The following is a 15577-nucleotide window of genomic DNA, read 5'->3' on the forward strand; positions in this document are numbered from 1 at the left end:
GCTGTGTCTGTAACACCCGCCCCTCCCCTCCTGCCCAGTGACACCATACATTATTTTGAAGGTCACTTCAACAACTAATGGATTCCGCTGTTCTTTTCCCGCGCAAGGGACTAAAAATACCCATGGATATAGGACTCATATCTCAGTCATATCGCTTATAGAAAGTCCGGAGAGTGAAATACCTGTCTTTTTCATTTTGCATTTCAAGTGAGCAGAGTAGGTGACAGGACACATGGTGAGTAGGGAATAATGCAAGTTTCTTTTTGATTAAGTCAGGTTTTACCAAGCTAACAGCCGGTGTCAGTTATCAGTTTGAGCTAACGACTTTTTCGGTGTTGGCTAGCTAGCTAGGAGAGTTAGCTAGCTAATAGCTGAACGTTTAGCTTCTGCTAACGTTCACCTGCAAGTCTTGTGGTGAAGAGCAGTTTACAATTTCACGTTTTATGGTAAAGAAGTGGTGGAGTCTGTGTGATACGCAGGTGACTTTACTTTGACAACACAGACGTTTCACAAACTGAACAAACTATGGAACAACAGCCGGTGTAACGGTTAGCATTGTTGGTCGTGTTAGCATCGCTAAACGCCCAAATCAGAGTTTGTTTTGGTGAGTTCAGAGTGAGATTTTGGTGGCCGCGGTGGGGGTTGGGATGGGGATGGGGCTCTGATCTGATAAATGACACACAAATTCGTATAAATAAAAAATATTTAATTCGGCATTTCTTAGTGCAGGGGTGTGTGTGCGCTCTGTGTCTGTGTGCACGTCATTTACACATGCTGCTTCATCTGTGATTTTGAGAGGAGCTGCTGGAAAGAGACATTCGGCAGCAGAAGGTGGTTATGAATGGACGACAGAGGTAGTAAGAAATACTGGTGGAGCATGTTTCTCTGACCCTTGGCTGGATTTATAATTAGCATGTCGCTCTTCCCTGTACGTGATACACCAATATCCGTGTGGCTTTTATTACAAAAAGGATTACTTTGATGGCGTTTCTCTTCTTCTTGTAAACACATAAAATAGGCGGTTATGCCTCCCGTCAACTTTTTTGAAATAGTATTTTTTATAGAGTAATGTGGTTTCTAAGTTTGGCCACTGGAGGGCACTGAAGACGTGTTTCTAAATGCATCGATGTCAGCCGTGAATTTAACTAGCGTCAAGTTAGACATAATGCTACACGAGTACTTCCTCTAAACAAAATCAAAGTAAAAGAATTTAGAAATCGCATACTTGAATGTACTTGAACTGGTGTAATACAGTATTTTATACGGGTAATCTGTGACTGTACTTCCAGAAGCTACTTCAGAATGTCCTCACCTTCCAAAAGTAAGACTATTTGAGTTCCAAACAACCTCCGTCATGTCGATACCTCATCACCTCACCACTTCATCTTTGCCATCAAACAAGACAATTTTAAAACTTCTATGACTGCACTCTCTGACTAGGGCTGATGTGAAAGAACAATATGGCCATTTTATTAGTCAACATGTGACCTGCATTCAGTGTGAGGAGGTGGTGTTAGGAGTGCTGAATAGGACCTAGTGAGTGTGCGTGCTTTTATTTTGAAGAACATGAACTGGGAAGAGGAAGCTGGGATCCGTGTTGTGAGTGGTGTGAGTTTTGTTCACCACAAAGACAATGTTGTAGTACCAAAAGCGTCTTGTGTCGTTATAAAATTAGTGAAGTGAAACAACATTTCCAGCTGACACGCTCATCTGTCAGAATGTCGGATTTGGAGGCGCAGGTCGGCGCCGTTTTGGAGATAATGGTCAGCGCGACTGTCGCAGAAATGACCAAAGTTAACGGCGGCTCCGACCCAACACGTCCAGATTTGCCTTCATGTAGGACCGAAAACAGTCTCGGGTCCTCGGATGAGACGGTACGTGAACGTGACGCCGCTGCTGTCTGTGTGTGTCCCTTAGCGTTACGTCCTCCTCGCCTGCCTCCTCGCCTGGCGTCCAAACAAGCAGCTGATCATAGAAATAGAAGAGCTAGCTTGTTGCTCTCGTTAGCTTTCAGCACCTAAACTCCAGTAAACAGTGACTTTAGGGCTGCTGTGCGACTGGAGGACAGATTTAGTCTGAATAAAGTTTATCTGGTTGATCACAGCGACAGGACAAACCGGGAGAGTCCACCTGATGGCCACGCGGAGCAGGACAGCAGCTCCAGGCTTATCTATCTGCTCTATATCTACAGACGCTTCAGCCACAGGTGTCACGTTACCTGCAGATCAATATTTCTGATCACACGTGGGGCTGGGATGTGAAATCTGTACTTCAGTCTTTCCACTTCACGCTGCTTTAAACTTCTACCCCGTTAAATGTACTTCATTTGTACATTTTCCGTTACACTACTTCGATTTGCTACTCCTGTTACACGTTACTTTGCAGGGTCGGATTCTCAATACAAAATAAAACTTAAACAGAAGTAAATTATGATGCAAGTGTGATTTTACTTGTTTTTCATAGTATTTTAGCAGCAGTCGCTTTGTGACATGACTTATTTATCATGAATTATCAATTATTGAACTGCTATATATTTAAAAAAACTCAAAGCAAGTTGTCAGAGTCTGATTTTGTCCAAAGTCCAAAGATCTTCACTTTATAATATTATAAAACAGCAGTTTCGTTTGAGAAGCCCAAACCTGTAAAACTAAATGACTCCATTTAGACTCCATCCAGTACTGGTTATTAATTTATTATTGGTCGATTGTTTGGACTCTTATTCATCATCTAACTTCCTGCTTTTCATTGAACAGTCTGTTTCTGAGAAATACAGATTACACAGTTCATCATTGAAAATGACAAAGACTGTTTGTACTTGTGCATCATATCAATCATATGTTCATCTTCTCCAAACATCCTGATCTGCTCCCAGCAGGTGGTCCAGTTTGGCGTCTTCATGGCGTCTCTGGCTCGAGAAGCTGTGGAGAAGATCTGCCAGCTTTTCCACGAATGTTCATCTGTGCTGCGGTCAGAAGTACGTCACTTCACTGCGCTCGAGGATTCGTGTCATTGTGTCACAGTCGCTCTTTATATGATCATATCAGCCAGAGAAGTACGAAATCATCCAGTTCTGCGTCACTCGTGGTTTCTGTTTAAAAGGCCCTGGTTTGTCTTTGCAGGTGACGCGGGGGGTCGCAGAGACCGAGGACCTGAGGAGGAGACTGGAGGTGGCAGAGATGGAGCTGAAGCTGGTGCTGGAGGGCAGTAGAGGCCAGAAGGATGTGGAGGAGCTGACGGAGGGAGGCAGCAGAGCGGAGGAGGGCAGGAGGGCTCCGACCAACGAAGCAGAGGGAGAGACTGTCCAGAGCCAGCGCTCAGGGAGGAAGAGCTGCAGAGGTGACGCGTCCGTCCTATCATCCACAAGATAATAAAACACTCACTTAGGTCATTTTTCATTGTTACCACAAGCTCCTCTGACATCAACAGTAGTTAGTCTTTGTCTTTGCACTGAGACTGAAACTGCCACAGAAATGCTGATAATCAGCTTTTTGGCTTTTTCCAGTTGTTGCTGGTGGTGATGGCGGAGTGAAGAGATCGCCCATAATTCACCTCTGGAAAGGCAGAACTTACGAGGTAAAATCCTGTCTTGTCTTGATGATCTGAACTCCTTCGTCTCTGTTCCCCACTTCCTGTTCTCTTCCTCACATCAAGACTGTGCAGGGGGACATCACCATGCTGATACAGAAAAGTGTCCTCCACAAAGTTGACTTCTGTCCGTATTCTGTCGTCCTCTCAGGACAGCATCCAGACTGTGATAATTAAGGAGGAAGGATTGGAGGCGTTCACTGACCAGGTGTCCTCTGATTCTGGACAGTACAGAGACGACCCCGGCCAGGACGATGGCGACGACCCAGACTACCAGGTCGATTTCACAGACAGCTCATTCATTTTGTGTTATTTGTCAGTTTGTATTTGTTTATGGTCTGACTTTTCAGAATTAAAAACAGTGTCTTAAATTGCCCCATGTGTTAATGAGAGCGGAGGCGAAGGCCAAGTTGTGTTAAGTGTGTGATGAAACATGAGCCATTGGCCAAAAGCAAGAAGAGGAAAAGTGGGTTAAAGAAAATTAATAATCACTTTGTAAAATGTTTCTGTCAGCTGGAGACAGAGGATCCAGCTGACGGTGACCCAGGATTCACCACCAGACCTAAACGTGTCGTAAAGCCCAAGTCCCATCGAGGCCGAGCGAAGAAGGAGAGTCCGAGTCAGAACCAGCAGCCTCTGAGCTGCAGACACTGCAGGAAAACCTTCACCAAGCTGCTGCAGCTCAAAGCCCACCAGGCCGTCCACGGGGCCAACGCAGAGAAGCCCTTCCACTGCTCCCAGTGTGGCCGAGGCTTTTCTTTCCAGCGCAGCCTCAACGCACACATGCTGCTTCACACAGGTGTGTTCAGCTTTCTGTCAGATTTCTCAGGAGGACTCCACGAGAAGCTGACACTGTAATGAAAACCTATTGTGTTTGTCACGTTCTGTCACTCTTACTGTACTCATTGCTCCCACATACAGGTGAGAGACCACACACCTGTGACGTCTGTGGGAAGGGTTTCACCCTGAAGCAGCTGCTGAGGAACCACCAGCGTCTCCATGCGGAGGTCCGGCCGTTCCGCTGTGAGCAGTGTGGAAAGAGCTTCTACCGAGCTCACGGCCTGAAGATGCATCAGATGGTCCACACTGGGGAGCGGGCCTATAATTGCCAGTACTGCAACAAAAGCTTCACAATACAAGGTAACCTGCAGCGCCACCTGCGCATACACACGGGGGAAAAGCCATTCAGGTGCGACACTTGTGGCAAGAGCTTCAACCAGGCGGACACTCTGAAGGGCCATCAGCGGATCCACACCGGTGAGCGTCCCTTCAGCTGCGAGACCTGTGGCAAGTGCTTCACCCAGAAGAGCGCCTTGAAGATGCACCAGAAGACCTCTCACTCAGGTGAGAACTCGCTGGCATGTGTGGCATGCGGCACTACGGTGGCCTGCGTGGACTCGCTTCGCAAACACCTCCAGACGCACGCGGCGACCATTCCGTGCACGTGCGTGCTCTGCGGCCGGCGGCTCAGCTCCATTACCGACCTACGCTCGCACCAGCAGCACCACACAGTGGACCGGCCTCACAGCTGTGGGCTCTGCGGGAAGAGCTTTAAGTCGTCCAGTTACCTGAAGATTCACCTGAAGACGCACAGCGGGGAGAGGCCCTTCTCCTGCGACATCTGCGGCCGCCTGTTCACGCAGCACAGCAGCCTGAAATCACATCAGGTACAGAGGGTTTGCACTCATTGAGGTTTCTGTAGTGGACAGGCTCAGCAAAAGCTCACTGGCCTGATGTTAAGATGACTGAATTTTAGCGTTTAGGAATAAGCATTTTGATCAGAAACCTCAAAAATAATGGACCAATTTACTTCCCAAGATGTTATTTACCAACAAACTTTACGTTAAATCAAGTTAAACCTTTACACTTGTCACAGTACTGCTCTGAAAACACGTCGCACTGTGGTGTAAATCTTTATGAAAGACCTTAAAACTGCATGTCCTCCGTATGAAAATGGTTTGACCCACAGTTTCTCCTTTAACCGTCCTCTTTGAAGGTGGTCCACACGGGAGAGAAACCCTTCAGCTGCGACACGTGTGGGAAATGCTTCAGCAACACGGGCAACCTGAACAGACACCAGCGCATCCACACTGGGGAGAAGCCGTTCAGCTGCGACACGTGCGGACGCAGCTTCAACCAGGGAAACAGCCTGAAAGCCCACCAGCAGATCCACACCGGGGAGAAACAGTTCATGTGCGACAAGTGTGGGAAGAGCTTCTCTTATCTGAGGAACCTGAAGGACCACAAGTGTTTCTACATCTGACGCTGAACTGTGACGAGACGCCTTCCCTGGTGGCAGAGTGGACGGAGGGAGCTTCCCTTCACCTGCTGAGGACTGAGATGAGTGGACGGATGATAGGAAAGAGTTTGCAGGGAAAGTGTTTTAGGTGATTCTGACGTTACCGGGTTTGTTTAGTTTCACTGTGAAGCTACCCTCAAGAAAGGTGACGAAGATCGACGCAGCGCGCTTTCAGATGAGTGAAAAAATGAATTAACAGCCTTTAGTTGAAAAGGTGGAGAAGGTTGTTGTGTGGATCAAAACAAAATGTGACGCGTGGGAATGACTGACAGACATTTCCAGAGTATCCTGGTGTCACTGGAGGGACGTGTATTTCATGTACTGAGAGCCTTTTAGTTCTTTGTTTCAATATTTTTACAGCAGTTTGCTAGCAGATACAACAAAACTCCAGTGAGCTTCCTAACGTTTTCCAGCTCGTTATCATGGTGGGCGGTGCACTCGTTCCATCACGGTGTCATCAGTGTGTCAGCATAATGAAATAATGTGCTTCAGTGAGGCTGATTAACGCGCAGGTCGAGGTGCTCCATCCACTGATGAGCAAAGCGTGGCAGCTGAAAGTCTTCATCTACTGCAATCATTGGAAAAAGTGAAGACTGAGTGGATTAACCTGATTTTTAATTTAAATAATATCCCCACATCAACTGGAAATGCTGTAAATGTGTGCTGATATTTCACTTCAGACTGTTTTTAGGGCCCATACGAAGCAGTATTCGCCTCAAAGCTGAAGTTCAAGGATGGATCGATGCAACTTCAATGTGAACTTTGAAGTTTTGGCATTTTTATGTTGAGTTTGCCGTTAGCTCGTTCCACTGTCAATATGGCCTGTAGCATCGACTGTAGGTCCACATGCTGGAGCAGTGGAGGAATATTTAACACAAAGGACAGTCAAGAAACAACTTTAAGCCTCATTTGAAGCCATTTTAATAACCACAGTAGCAGTTTGGATGTGGGAGACGTTGCTTTGTGTCATCTCACACAGTCAGCTCAGCTGGTTTTATGGTACATGAAACTCCTCTGCTGTGTGCTGCGTCACTATGTGTTTGTGTGTTAATATGTGTGTAAATGTACTTGATAGACATGCCCAATGGTACACTGACTGTTGTACTAATATATTATACTTTGGGGTTTCTGCCAAATAAATACTGTTGAGATGCCTGATCCTACCTTTTGTCTAACTGAGAATCACACTACATTTACTAATTAACCTACATTATCAGGCAGGTTACTCCTTCAACACACATGCAGGCTTATATCTCATTTTCATAACTATTTGGAGCAAATAAGCATCAGTGGTTTTTAAAGATAAGTTCCCTTATGTTGCTAATTGAATAAAAAAATGATTGTTTTTATTTGCATGTCCATTTTATTTTTGTAATACAGTGATATAAGCAGTTTGGAGCAGTGTGGCTGCTGAGTGTATGGTGGTCTATGCACATCTTAATGTCTCAGTCTTCTTCCTAACAGTGAATATTGCTGATGCATGTGCACTTTTAGACTCTGATGATGCCTGCTGCTAAGAGCTGGATGTGATGCTGCACCTCATCAGTCTCTGCAGGGCTGCTCACAGGTCTGACAGGTGAGCACTGTGCTTCACTTCTTTGGCACCACATCCAGTTTGTTTAGTGAGAAGACATCTGCTCTTTCAGACAGCTCTTCCTAAATTTTTCCACTGCTGGCTGCTTGTTTGACACTGTTGGAACAACATCAGTAACACGCAGGTGACCGTGCCAGCTGGTGTAGTGTCATCTCTCAGTGATTCATTCTGAAAATTGTTACTGATGACGCAGAACTATGTGACTGTGTATGTCAGCCTTGTGGGGAAAAAACCCTTAGACAAACACAAGAACAGGAAACCAAAGCTGGCATGGGCGCAAATACAATGTTTTTAACGTCTATCCATCTATCTTTCCCTCCACCTTTGCTTCAGTGATCTTAAATCCACCGGAGAACGTGTGCGAGCTCGAGGTGAGTCCAAAAATAAAGGACTGTTCCTTTAAGAAGATGCACGTTTCACCTTTTTCCTGTCCGGTAGGGTGGATGGGAAATTTTGTCATTTCCTCTTATGTACACTGTTGGTTAAATAATATATATCTGTAATGAAATAAGATTTAAAAAATGTTTTAGATCTTTCTCAAGATGGAAATTTGTCTATGCAAACGTTTTCATCAACATGGAAACGTTCATTGAGAATAACACCCCCATGTAGTTATGGTATCGTCCAGTCCCCGGAAACGCCGGCGACAGCCAAACTCCCGGTGAAGTGAAGAAGAGGATTTGATTTGTCAGCCAACTACTACCACCAAACTAGTGTGACAAGTAAGTGTTTCGACGTATTTTAAAGGTTTTATCTTGTTTTCTCTATTAAACAAAAACTCAGTTGACTTCGTTTTAATTGAGTTCAGTGGATTTGATAAGCCTTCGAAGTCGGTGTTGACAAATTAGCTAACGTTGCTTGTGCTGTCCTGACACCCGCCGTGCTCCGCTAGCTAGCAAACAAAAGAAGTCTCCTAGCAGCAAATACTGAGCCCTAAATGATATAAAACAAAAAATGTCTGTTTTATGGTGTAGTTTAAGTTTCTGTGACGTTTAATCGATAATCAGGTGCGAGACCAATCAGGATTTGTAACATTAGTCATCGCAGCCTCGTTAGCCGTGTTCAGCTAGCATGAACGGAAGGTCTTAAAGTCGTCCTCTTTAACGGTAAATTCGGTTAGAGTATTCGTCAGAAACCCCTCAGACTTATGATGAATTATGTTAGAAGAATGGACTAAAAACAAGCATTTAAATAAGCCCCCTTCTCTACTACAGCCTGTAGTTTTGCTTGTATTTTAACAAACACACCAGACACCCAAACATAGCAGTGTTTAGTCATTTTCTTTAAAAATCTGGTCCTAACGAGATTTAAGAATATTATCGGCTTTAACGTGATTCAATAATAATAATAAAAAAAACCTGTTTTACTCTTAGTAATGCAGAGTGCTTTGTCATGCTGGCTGCCTGCAGATGAAGATCATGGTCCTGACTTGTTCTGTATAATGAAAGTGGACTGAGACAGCTTCTGTTGCGATTCGACGTTATTTAAACGAAACCGAATTGTTTCTTAACGTTACGTTAACGTTAACGTCATTACGTGACGTTAACGTTAATATGAACCGACTTCAAACCTCACAGGAAAAAAATCAATGTGGTGACGAAGTATTAGATGTTATTACTGTCGTTAATCAATTACAAATAAATTGCAAGAAGTCCCTTAATATTTCGTTGGTGCTACTTGTATTACATTATTTATTTTTTGGTGCCGCGTGTCTTTAACAGTGTTTTAGTGACTGTTGTTTGTTGCCTTATGTGTTGAGTTATTACATATGTTTTTGTATTTTTGTTGATGATGTGTCAATAAGGACCCCAGAAAGACTAGCAGGTTCCTGTAAAGAATAAAATAAATACTGTACTATAAGTATAGTATTAGTGCGGCAACATTTGGGGATTCGAGACAGCTGCTGACACATTGTCCCTCTTAAGGGACAGCACGCTAAACTTGACCAAATGTGTAACTGAGAGTGACCTCTGTGTCTTTAAACCTGCCCTATACGGCATGACTCCATAAACTAATGTCCAAGATTCACTTTCAATGTCCACATTTGATTTAGAGACGCTCCAGCAAAGTGAAATGTTAATACTTAAGCGTACAATGATATTTCAGGGAACGGTGTGCTCACACTTGGCAACAGCTTTGGAAAGGCCGTTTCCTGTTTACGGCATCCTTGTGCACAAAGCCACATCCAAAGAGAAACTGTTCTCCCAGCTTTGAGCCGTGACCTGAACCTCATCCAGCACTGTTTTAGGTTTACTTCTGACAGTGCTGAACGGTTTTCTTAAACATTTACAGTGCTTACAGGTCGGATCGTGACAGATAATGTCTTTGACTTGATGGTGGTCATATGGTTAATGCTGTTGAACCATTGAGTACTGATGATACTTTGCTTGTGTTCATTATGTATCTGCTTGTAGGAGCAATCCAGGCAGACGTCATCACAGCATCAGAAACGCTGGACAAGCTTGTAAGCAGTTTGTGTTCATTTTAAAATGTAGTGGATAAAGTTAATGCAGTCCAACGTTCACACACTGATCATACAGCTACACTTTGCAGTGCAGCGTCTCCGTCTTAACTTTTAGTATGTGCAGGGACCTTCTCACCTGAGGTTTTGATGTCTTTTATTCTAGAATCTCTTAGATTTGAATGGACAAGGCAGCCAGAAGTACACAGGTATGAGCTGCATCGTGCACATTTCATCCTGAAATAAATGATCGATCACTGGCTTGTATTGTCATCCAGAGGTGTGTGTGTGTGGGTGGATGAGGGGGTGGATGTGGTATCTCATTCCTAAAACCAACAATCTACTCCTATATGCAGCCCAGCTAGTGAAGCCCATCAAAGGTTCAGTGATGCCTGTGAAGAAGAAGAGGAAGCTCCCTGAAGCAGATGATAATGAGCACAAGTGTAAAATTACAAGGTAAATAAACACACATTCACTCACACTGTAACTGTGTGTGTGTGTGTGTGTGTGTGTGTGTGTGTGTGTGTGTGTGTGTGTGTGTGTGAGAGGAATATGGCACTCAGCACATACTCGCCCTCTCAATCAGTGCTGCTTGAGAACACTGGACTGTAGCATAGTGGTGTCTAACTTGCCAGTTTATTAGGTACACCCAGTCTGAAAATGATATCTATCAGTGTTTTTTATATTAAAAAAAATTGGATCAGTGACTCTCTTCCATGTGAGACATTAAAAATTTAAGATATTTAGAGCCATATGTGTTAAACCCACATCACTGAAGTTAATGGCTGGATTTTTCTCACCAATATGAGCTTATTTCGTGAAAACGGTTAAGTCGTTCTGAACCTTCGCTCCATGTTGTAGTTTCACTCGGCCTCAGATCCGTGGAGCCATCCGCGGTGCTGAGAAGCTCTTCTCCAACAAGAAGTGCCTGGCTTGGTTCCACAAGTTCGCCGGCAACAACAAAGTGGTCGATCCGGAGGCCATGGAGAAGTTCTGTGAAGACATCGGTGTGGAACCGGAGAATGTGAGTCCGCCTGGCTCTTAGATTCACCCTCAGTGTGTCGCCTACTGTCCTGTTTTGAGGACATCACTTTGTGTAAGAACAGCATGTGTTCTTCACTGAACTCAACAAAATCGTGTTTTGGTTTGTTGCCATGTTTGTGTTTTGGAGCTTGTGTGTTTGCCTTGGAAAGATCGTGGCCTTTCTGCAAAGTGAACGTGTCTGTAGAGACGACGCACAGTGAGATGACAGAGGGAGTGAAGACCCTGTTCACATGCACCACTGTCGATTTTAAATGTTAGCAAAGGTTAAACCTGATGCCTCTCTCTGTCTTTCAGATCATTATGTTAGTTTTAGCCTGGCATCTGGAAGCAGCAAACATGGGATTCTTCACGAAAGACGAGTGGCTCAGAGGAATGACGTTACTGCAGTAAGACGGCTTTTCATTTTAACCAGTTTGAGATGGGATTTATGAACGAGAGCTCGTCTCGCTCTCATCACACACATTCAGCTGATCACCCCCACGAATATAAGAACCACACCCTCCTATGTCACTGTCACTTGCAGGTGTGACTGCACAGAGAGGTTACAGAGCAAACTGGATTACCTGCGCAGTGAGCTCAACGACTCTGTAGCCTTCAAAAACATCTACAGATACGCCTTTGACTTTTCCAGAGTGAGTTTGCTTAGGCTTGTTTGTTTGTTTGTTTGTTTGTTTGTCAAAATTGTCCAAAAATATTACTTCAACATAAACATGTCTTCTAAAAGATCTACATGACAACATAAACACATACAATCAATGAAAGTGACGTGTGCAGAGTTCCACTTGGTGCTGGTCCACATGTCCTGGAAGACTTCAGTGTCCCAGACAAACAGGAGACATCTGTTCACATAGAATCTGATTGTGGATCCTTTTTTCCACGGTTTTGTGTCCAAGTAACTAACAGGAAGAACAACTTCCAGAGTTCATATAGCGAGAGCTTGATGCAGTGATGTACAGGTGTGCTCCAGACTGAGAATAAGTTAAGACTTTAATTTTTGATGAATGTGCAGCCTCGTTTTCCAACAGTCAGATTAAATATTCCCTGAGAGCTGTGTGGAAAGTGACTCTGGGTAAAAACAGACTGGAACGGTCACAACATTTCCGTCACCTCCCGCTGACTGTCGTCGTCTTTGTGCTTCGTCTTGTCTTCAGGACAAGAGCCAGAAGAGTTTGGACATGGACACAGCCAAGTCCATGCTGGCCTTGCTGCTAGGGAGGACCTGGCCTCTCTTTCCAGTCTTCCAGCAGTTCCTGGAGGTAAATCCCTTGGTCTCACGTGTCTGTAGGGACAGGCCTGTGAAAAGTGCTTTGAAATAATTATTTTAGGATTTGTCTTTTTATGAAGCTCATAGAAGAACTGTAGATGTTTGTGACACCAGTAGTTTAAGTTGGTAAAAGAACTGGTTTTTAACAACAAGTGTGTGATTGCCTTTTTTTTCCTCTCTGCTTCCCATTCATCACTCCCACAGCAGTCCAAGTACAAAGGGATGAATAAGGACCAGTGGTATAACGTTCTGGAGTTCAGCAGGACCATCAACACAGACCTCAGCAACTACGATGAAGACGGAGCTTGTGAGTATGCGAGCTGCTCGCCCTGCAGCCTCACACTGAGGCTTTACTGGACACTTCACTCCTGATGGGACAGGAAGCTCGCTGACTTGTACGTCTGCGTTAAGAGCTTACATATCTGCTGTTATTTCCACTGGTGGATACAGAGAGGAAAGCTCGTGGTGCTGCCTCTGGTTCAGCAGAGCAGTGGTTATACGACACTGATGATGCAACACGGTTAACATGATAGCTTCCTCCATTTAGACTCTGGTTCTCTCCGTTCCCTCAAAGCTGAGCACTGCACGACACTTTACGGGAGAGGGACTTTAAAACATATATATGTGTAAAATAGAATACAATGAATAAAATAAAATACCTAATATTGATTAAATTAAGAATTTAGTTAAAAGAACTAAAAATGTGGGTCGAGTTTGCTTTTAAAAGTACCAATATTACATGTCGCCCTCAGATCTTCAGGCAGGCTGTTCCATAAACGGGGGCGTAGTAATAAAAAGATGCCTCACCGTATGTTTTGGTTCTGTTAAAAGGCCTCTTCCAGACGACCTGAGGGCTCTGCTGGGTTCATGGTAAAAGCAAGTTATATAGATAAGAAGAACAAGACCATTAAGAGCTTTATAAACCAGTGAAAGAATTTTAAAATCAACTCTAAAACGCACAGGAAGCCAATGCAGGGACTTTAAATCGGTGTAATGTGAGCTCTCTTTCTGGTCTTTGTCAGCATTCAAGCGGCTGAGTTTTGAAGTAACTGTAGTTGAAAAATATTCTTTTATGGAGACCAGAGAGAAGAGCATTGCAGTAATCAATCCTGCAGGTAATAAAAGCATGAATAAGTGTCTCTGCACTGGCTTGAGAGAGAATCTGGCGTTCTTTGGTTTGGTGTTTTTCAGGTGGTAAAATGCTTTATATGAGCCTCAAAATTCAGTTCTGAGTCCAACGTTACCAAGATCTTTGACTTGAGAAAGTTCTCTGCCATCAGCGCTTCAGTGCTGAAATAAATGGTGATTGATGTTTGCAAGCTCGTTCTCCATAAATACTGATCACTAGTACGTCTTGGAGAAAAAAGCGATCTTATTTTGATCCTGAATGAGAGGAGCTGTTTGTACTTGTATTATGTGACACAAGCACAGCATGAGATACCTTACAAAGACATTTATCATTGTTACTGTTGTTACAGGAACTGCATTAACATCATTTATGGCCTTGTTGTTTTGTCTGCAGGGCCCGTGCTGCTGGACGAGTTTGTGGAGTGGCAGAGAAGTTGGTCAGCAGCGTAGCAAACGTCACAAAGCCAAAAGGGACAAAGAGGGAGATAAAACAAAAACCACAAACACGTTTCAGAAAAAGGAGGAACTGCAGATCCGACCAACACTTTGATTGACTCCAGCAAACACAAACACAGACAGCAGAATCATCCCTGTGGACTCTGAGCACCCACATCCCATCGGAGGTCGTCTCTGTGCACCGTCAGCAGCTGTGGTCCAGAGGCCCTTCTCTCGCCGAGTAGACTTTTTATAGTGTTCATTTGGAGAAAAGAAGATGTGGAGGAAAAGGTCTTAAAGTAAGAGTACAAAAACTGAACTGAGAGGAGCGGTGGAATTATGTTTTCCTGGTAATTATTTTTCCCATTTTGTGTTTTGTTTGTAGATGTTTTCACAGTAATAAAGAGGGAAAGGAAGTATGACAGGCTGCTTCTTAATAATCGGTAAAACTCGAGGTTTTCATTCATCAAACACTTAACAAGCACAGATATGAGAGTAAGTGATCCAGGTAGATTTCTGACTTCATAGCTGCTTTCATTGCACACAGAAATGGTGTATTTATACCAACAGTACGGTAAATGTTTAATGGTGTTGTCGTTATTTTGTCCACCCTCTGTAACGTCTCTCAAATGTCCATGTGGAAGTGTGGCCGCTCCTCTCCCTCCTCCCTCCCCGGCTCTCTGTCCAGCGGCCCTGCGGAGGCGGCAGCCATGATGGCGTTGAGGCGCGTCAAAGAGACGGAGCGCTGTTTGAGTCTGGGGGCGGGGCGGGGCTCGTCGGGGGCGGGGTCAGGGAGGTGGCAGTATCGCTGTCCGTCATCGTCGTACTGGTACAGGCGAATGACGCGGCTGCGAGGAGCCGGGCGGGGACGGGAGGACGCCGGCTCTCCTCCTACCTCTGTCTTGTGTTTGCTACAGATGTCTGTCTCTCCATCTTCATCCCTCTTTTCTCCATCACTTCCTTCTGTTTTCTCCTCCTCCTCCCTCCTCTCAGCTCCCTCTTTCTCCTCCTCACTTCCTCTCCTCTCCTCTACTTTTCTCCTGTTCTCCTGCTCACCTGCCTCCTCTATCTCCTCCTCTTGTCTCCATTCCTTCTTGTCCTCTGTGCTCTCTCTTTCTCCTTTCTCCTCTCCCTCTGCACTGCACTCCTCCTCATCAGTTTCGGTTTGACTCCCTCCTCCTTCTCCTAACAGATACAAGTCTCTTCCCTCCGCTGTCTCCTGATCGCATCCTTCATTCCTCTCCTGCAGACTTCTTCCCTCCATCCTTCTCTCCTCTTCTTTCACGTGGTCACATCCCTCCAGATAGACGGTGGTTTCCTGCTCCTCCTGTCGTTTATCCCGGAAGCTTCTCTGAGGTTTGGCGGGGGGAGACAAGGTTATCGATGAATTTGACATTTCCAGGATTGCACAGTTTGCAGAGTTGTCGTCCCACACATGTTCCATCTCAAAGGCCTGGTTGTCGTAGGTGGGCGGTGGGGTGGTGTCGATGACCTCGGAGCCATGGTGCGGCCTGTCAGCTTGGCGGCATTTCTGTGGTGATCGTAACCCCTCAGTGACTGCCCCTAAACACCTGAGAGGAAATGATGCACGGGGAGTTATTAATTAGATTTACACACTTTGTTCTTACACTAAAGACATGGATTCTACAATTTAGATCATTTCTGACACAGAGATGGTGATCTCACTGTCGGGTTGTTTAAAGCTCAGCTTAGTCTCCTGGATTAAATTCCTCGTCCAGCTTTGATCTCTAAGAAAACATCCGGTTT

The 15577-nt window shown here is 44.8% G+C and overlaps 2 protein-coding genes across 4 annotated transcripts; both read left to right on the plus strand.

The window, feature by feature from the left end:
- Nucleotides 1–1586: 1586 nt before the first annotated feature.
- Nucleotides 1587–7232, plus strand: LOC139335861 (oocyte zinc finger protein XlCOF6-like). 2 transcript variants are annotated; one of them, XM_070969644.1, is made up of 8 exons: nt 1587–1874; nt 2876–2974; nt 3120–3336; nt 3503–3573; nt 3737–3862; nt 4099–4384; nt 4507–5252; nt 5582–7232. In XM_070969644.1, the coding sequence occupies exons 1-8, from the start codon at nt 1719–1721 to the stop codon at nt 5846–5848; spliced, it is 1968 nt and encodes a 655-aa protein (XP_070825745.1). In that variant the 5' UTR covers nt 1587–1718; the 3' UTR covers nt 5849–7232. The 2 variants fall into 2 exon arrangements, with proteins under 2 accessions (XP_070825745.1, XP_070825746.1); XM_070969645.1 differs by having other exon boundaries at nt 1651–1874; nt 5666–5926.
- An 891-nt stretch (nt 7233–8123) lies between these two features.
- LOC139336456 (DCN1-like protein 5) lies at nt 8124–14245 on the plus strand. 2 transcript variants are annotated; one of them, XM_070970586.1, is made up of 10 exons: nt 8124–8200; nt 9893–9942; nt 10106–10148; nt 10296–10395; nt 10801–10963; nt 11278–11369; nt 11507–11615; nt 12135–12239; nt 12452–12554; nt 13770–14245. In XM_070970586.1, exons 4-10 carry the CDS (start codon nt 10328–10330, stop codon nt 13823–13825), a joined length of 696 nt encoding a protein of 231 aa, XP_070826687.1. In that variant the 5' UTR covers nt 8124–8200; nt 9893–9942; nt 10106–10148; nt 10296–10327; the 3' UTR covers nt 13826–14245. The 2 variants fall into 2 exon arrangements, with proteins under 2 accessions (XP_070826687.1, XP_070826688.1); XM_070970587.1 differs by lacking the exon at nt 8124–8200 and having other exon boundaries at nt 9923–9949.
- Nucleotides 14246–15577: the final 1332 nt, after the last annotated feature.

Source organism: Chaetodon trifascialis, chromosome 9 (genome assembly GCF_039877785.1).
Source record: "Chaetodon trifascialis isolate fChaTrf1 chromosome 9, fChaTrf1.hap1, whole genome shotgun sequence".
Lineage (NCBI taxonomy): Eukaryota > Metazoa > Chordata > Actinopteri > Chaetodontiformes > Chaetodontidae > Chaetodon > Chaetodon trifascialis.

What these genes read in the sequence shown, in the direction of transcription:
- LOC139335861 (XM_070969644.1), top strand. Translation starts at nt 1,719, where the DNA reads ATGTCGGATTTGGAGGCGCAGGTCGGCGCCGTTTTGGAGATAATGGTC. An exon ending in TCGGGTCCTCGGATGAGACG is followed by an intron (nt 1,875 to 2,875) that starts GTACGTGAACGT and finishes TGCTCCCAGCAG; the next exon opens with GTGGTCCAGTTTGGCGTCTT. An exon ending in CATCTGTGCTGCGGTCAGAA is followed by an intron (nt 2,975 to 3,119) that starts GTACGTCACTTC and finishes TTGTCTTTGCAG; the next exon opens with GTGACGCGGGGGGTCGCAGA.
- LOC139336456 (XM_070970586.1), top strand. Translation starts at nt 10,328, where the DNA reads ATGCCTGTGAAGAAGAAGAGGAAGCTCCCTGAAGCAGATGATAATGAG. An exon ending in ACGCCTTTGACTTTTCCAGA is followed by an intron (nt 11,616 to 12,134) that starts GTGAGTTTGCTT and finishes TCTTGTCTTCAG; the next exon opens with GACAAGAGCCAGAAGAGTTT. An exon ending in CTACGATGAAGACGGAGCTT is followed by an intron (nt 12,555 to 13,769) that starts GTGAGTATGCGA and finishes TTTTGTCTGCAG; the next exon opens with GGCCCGTGCTGCTGGACGAG.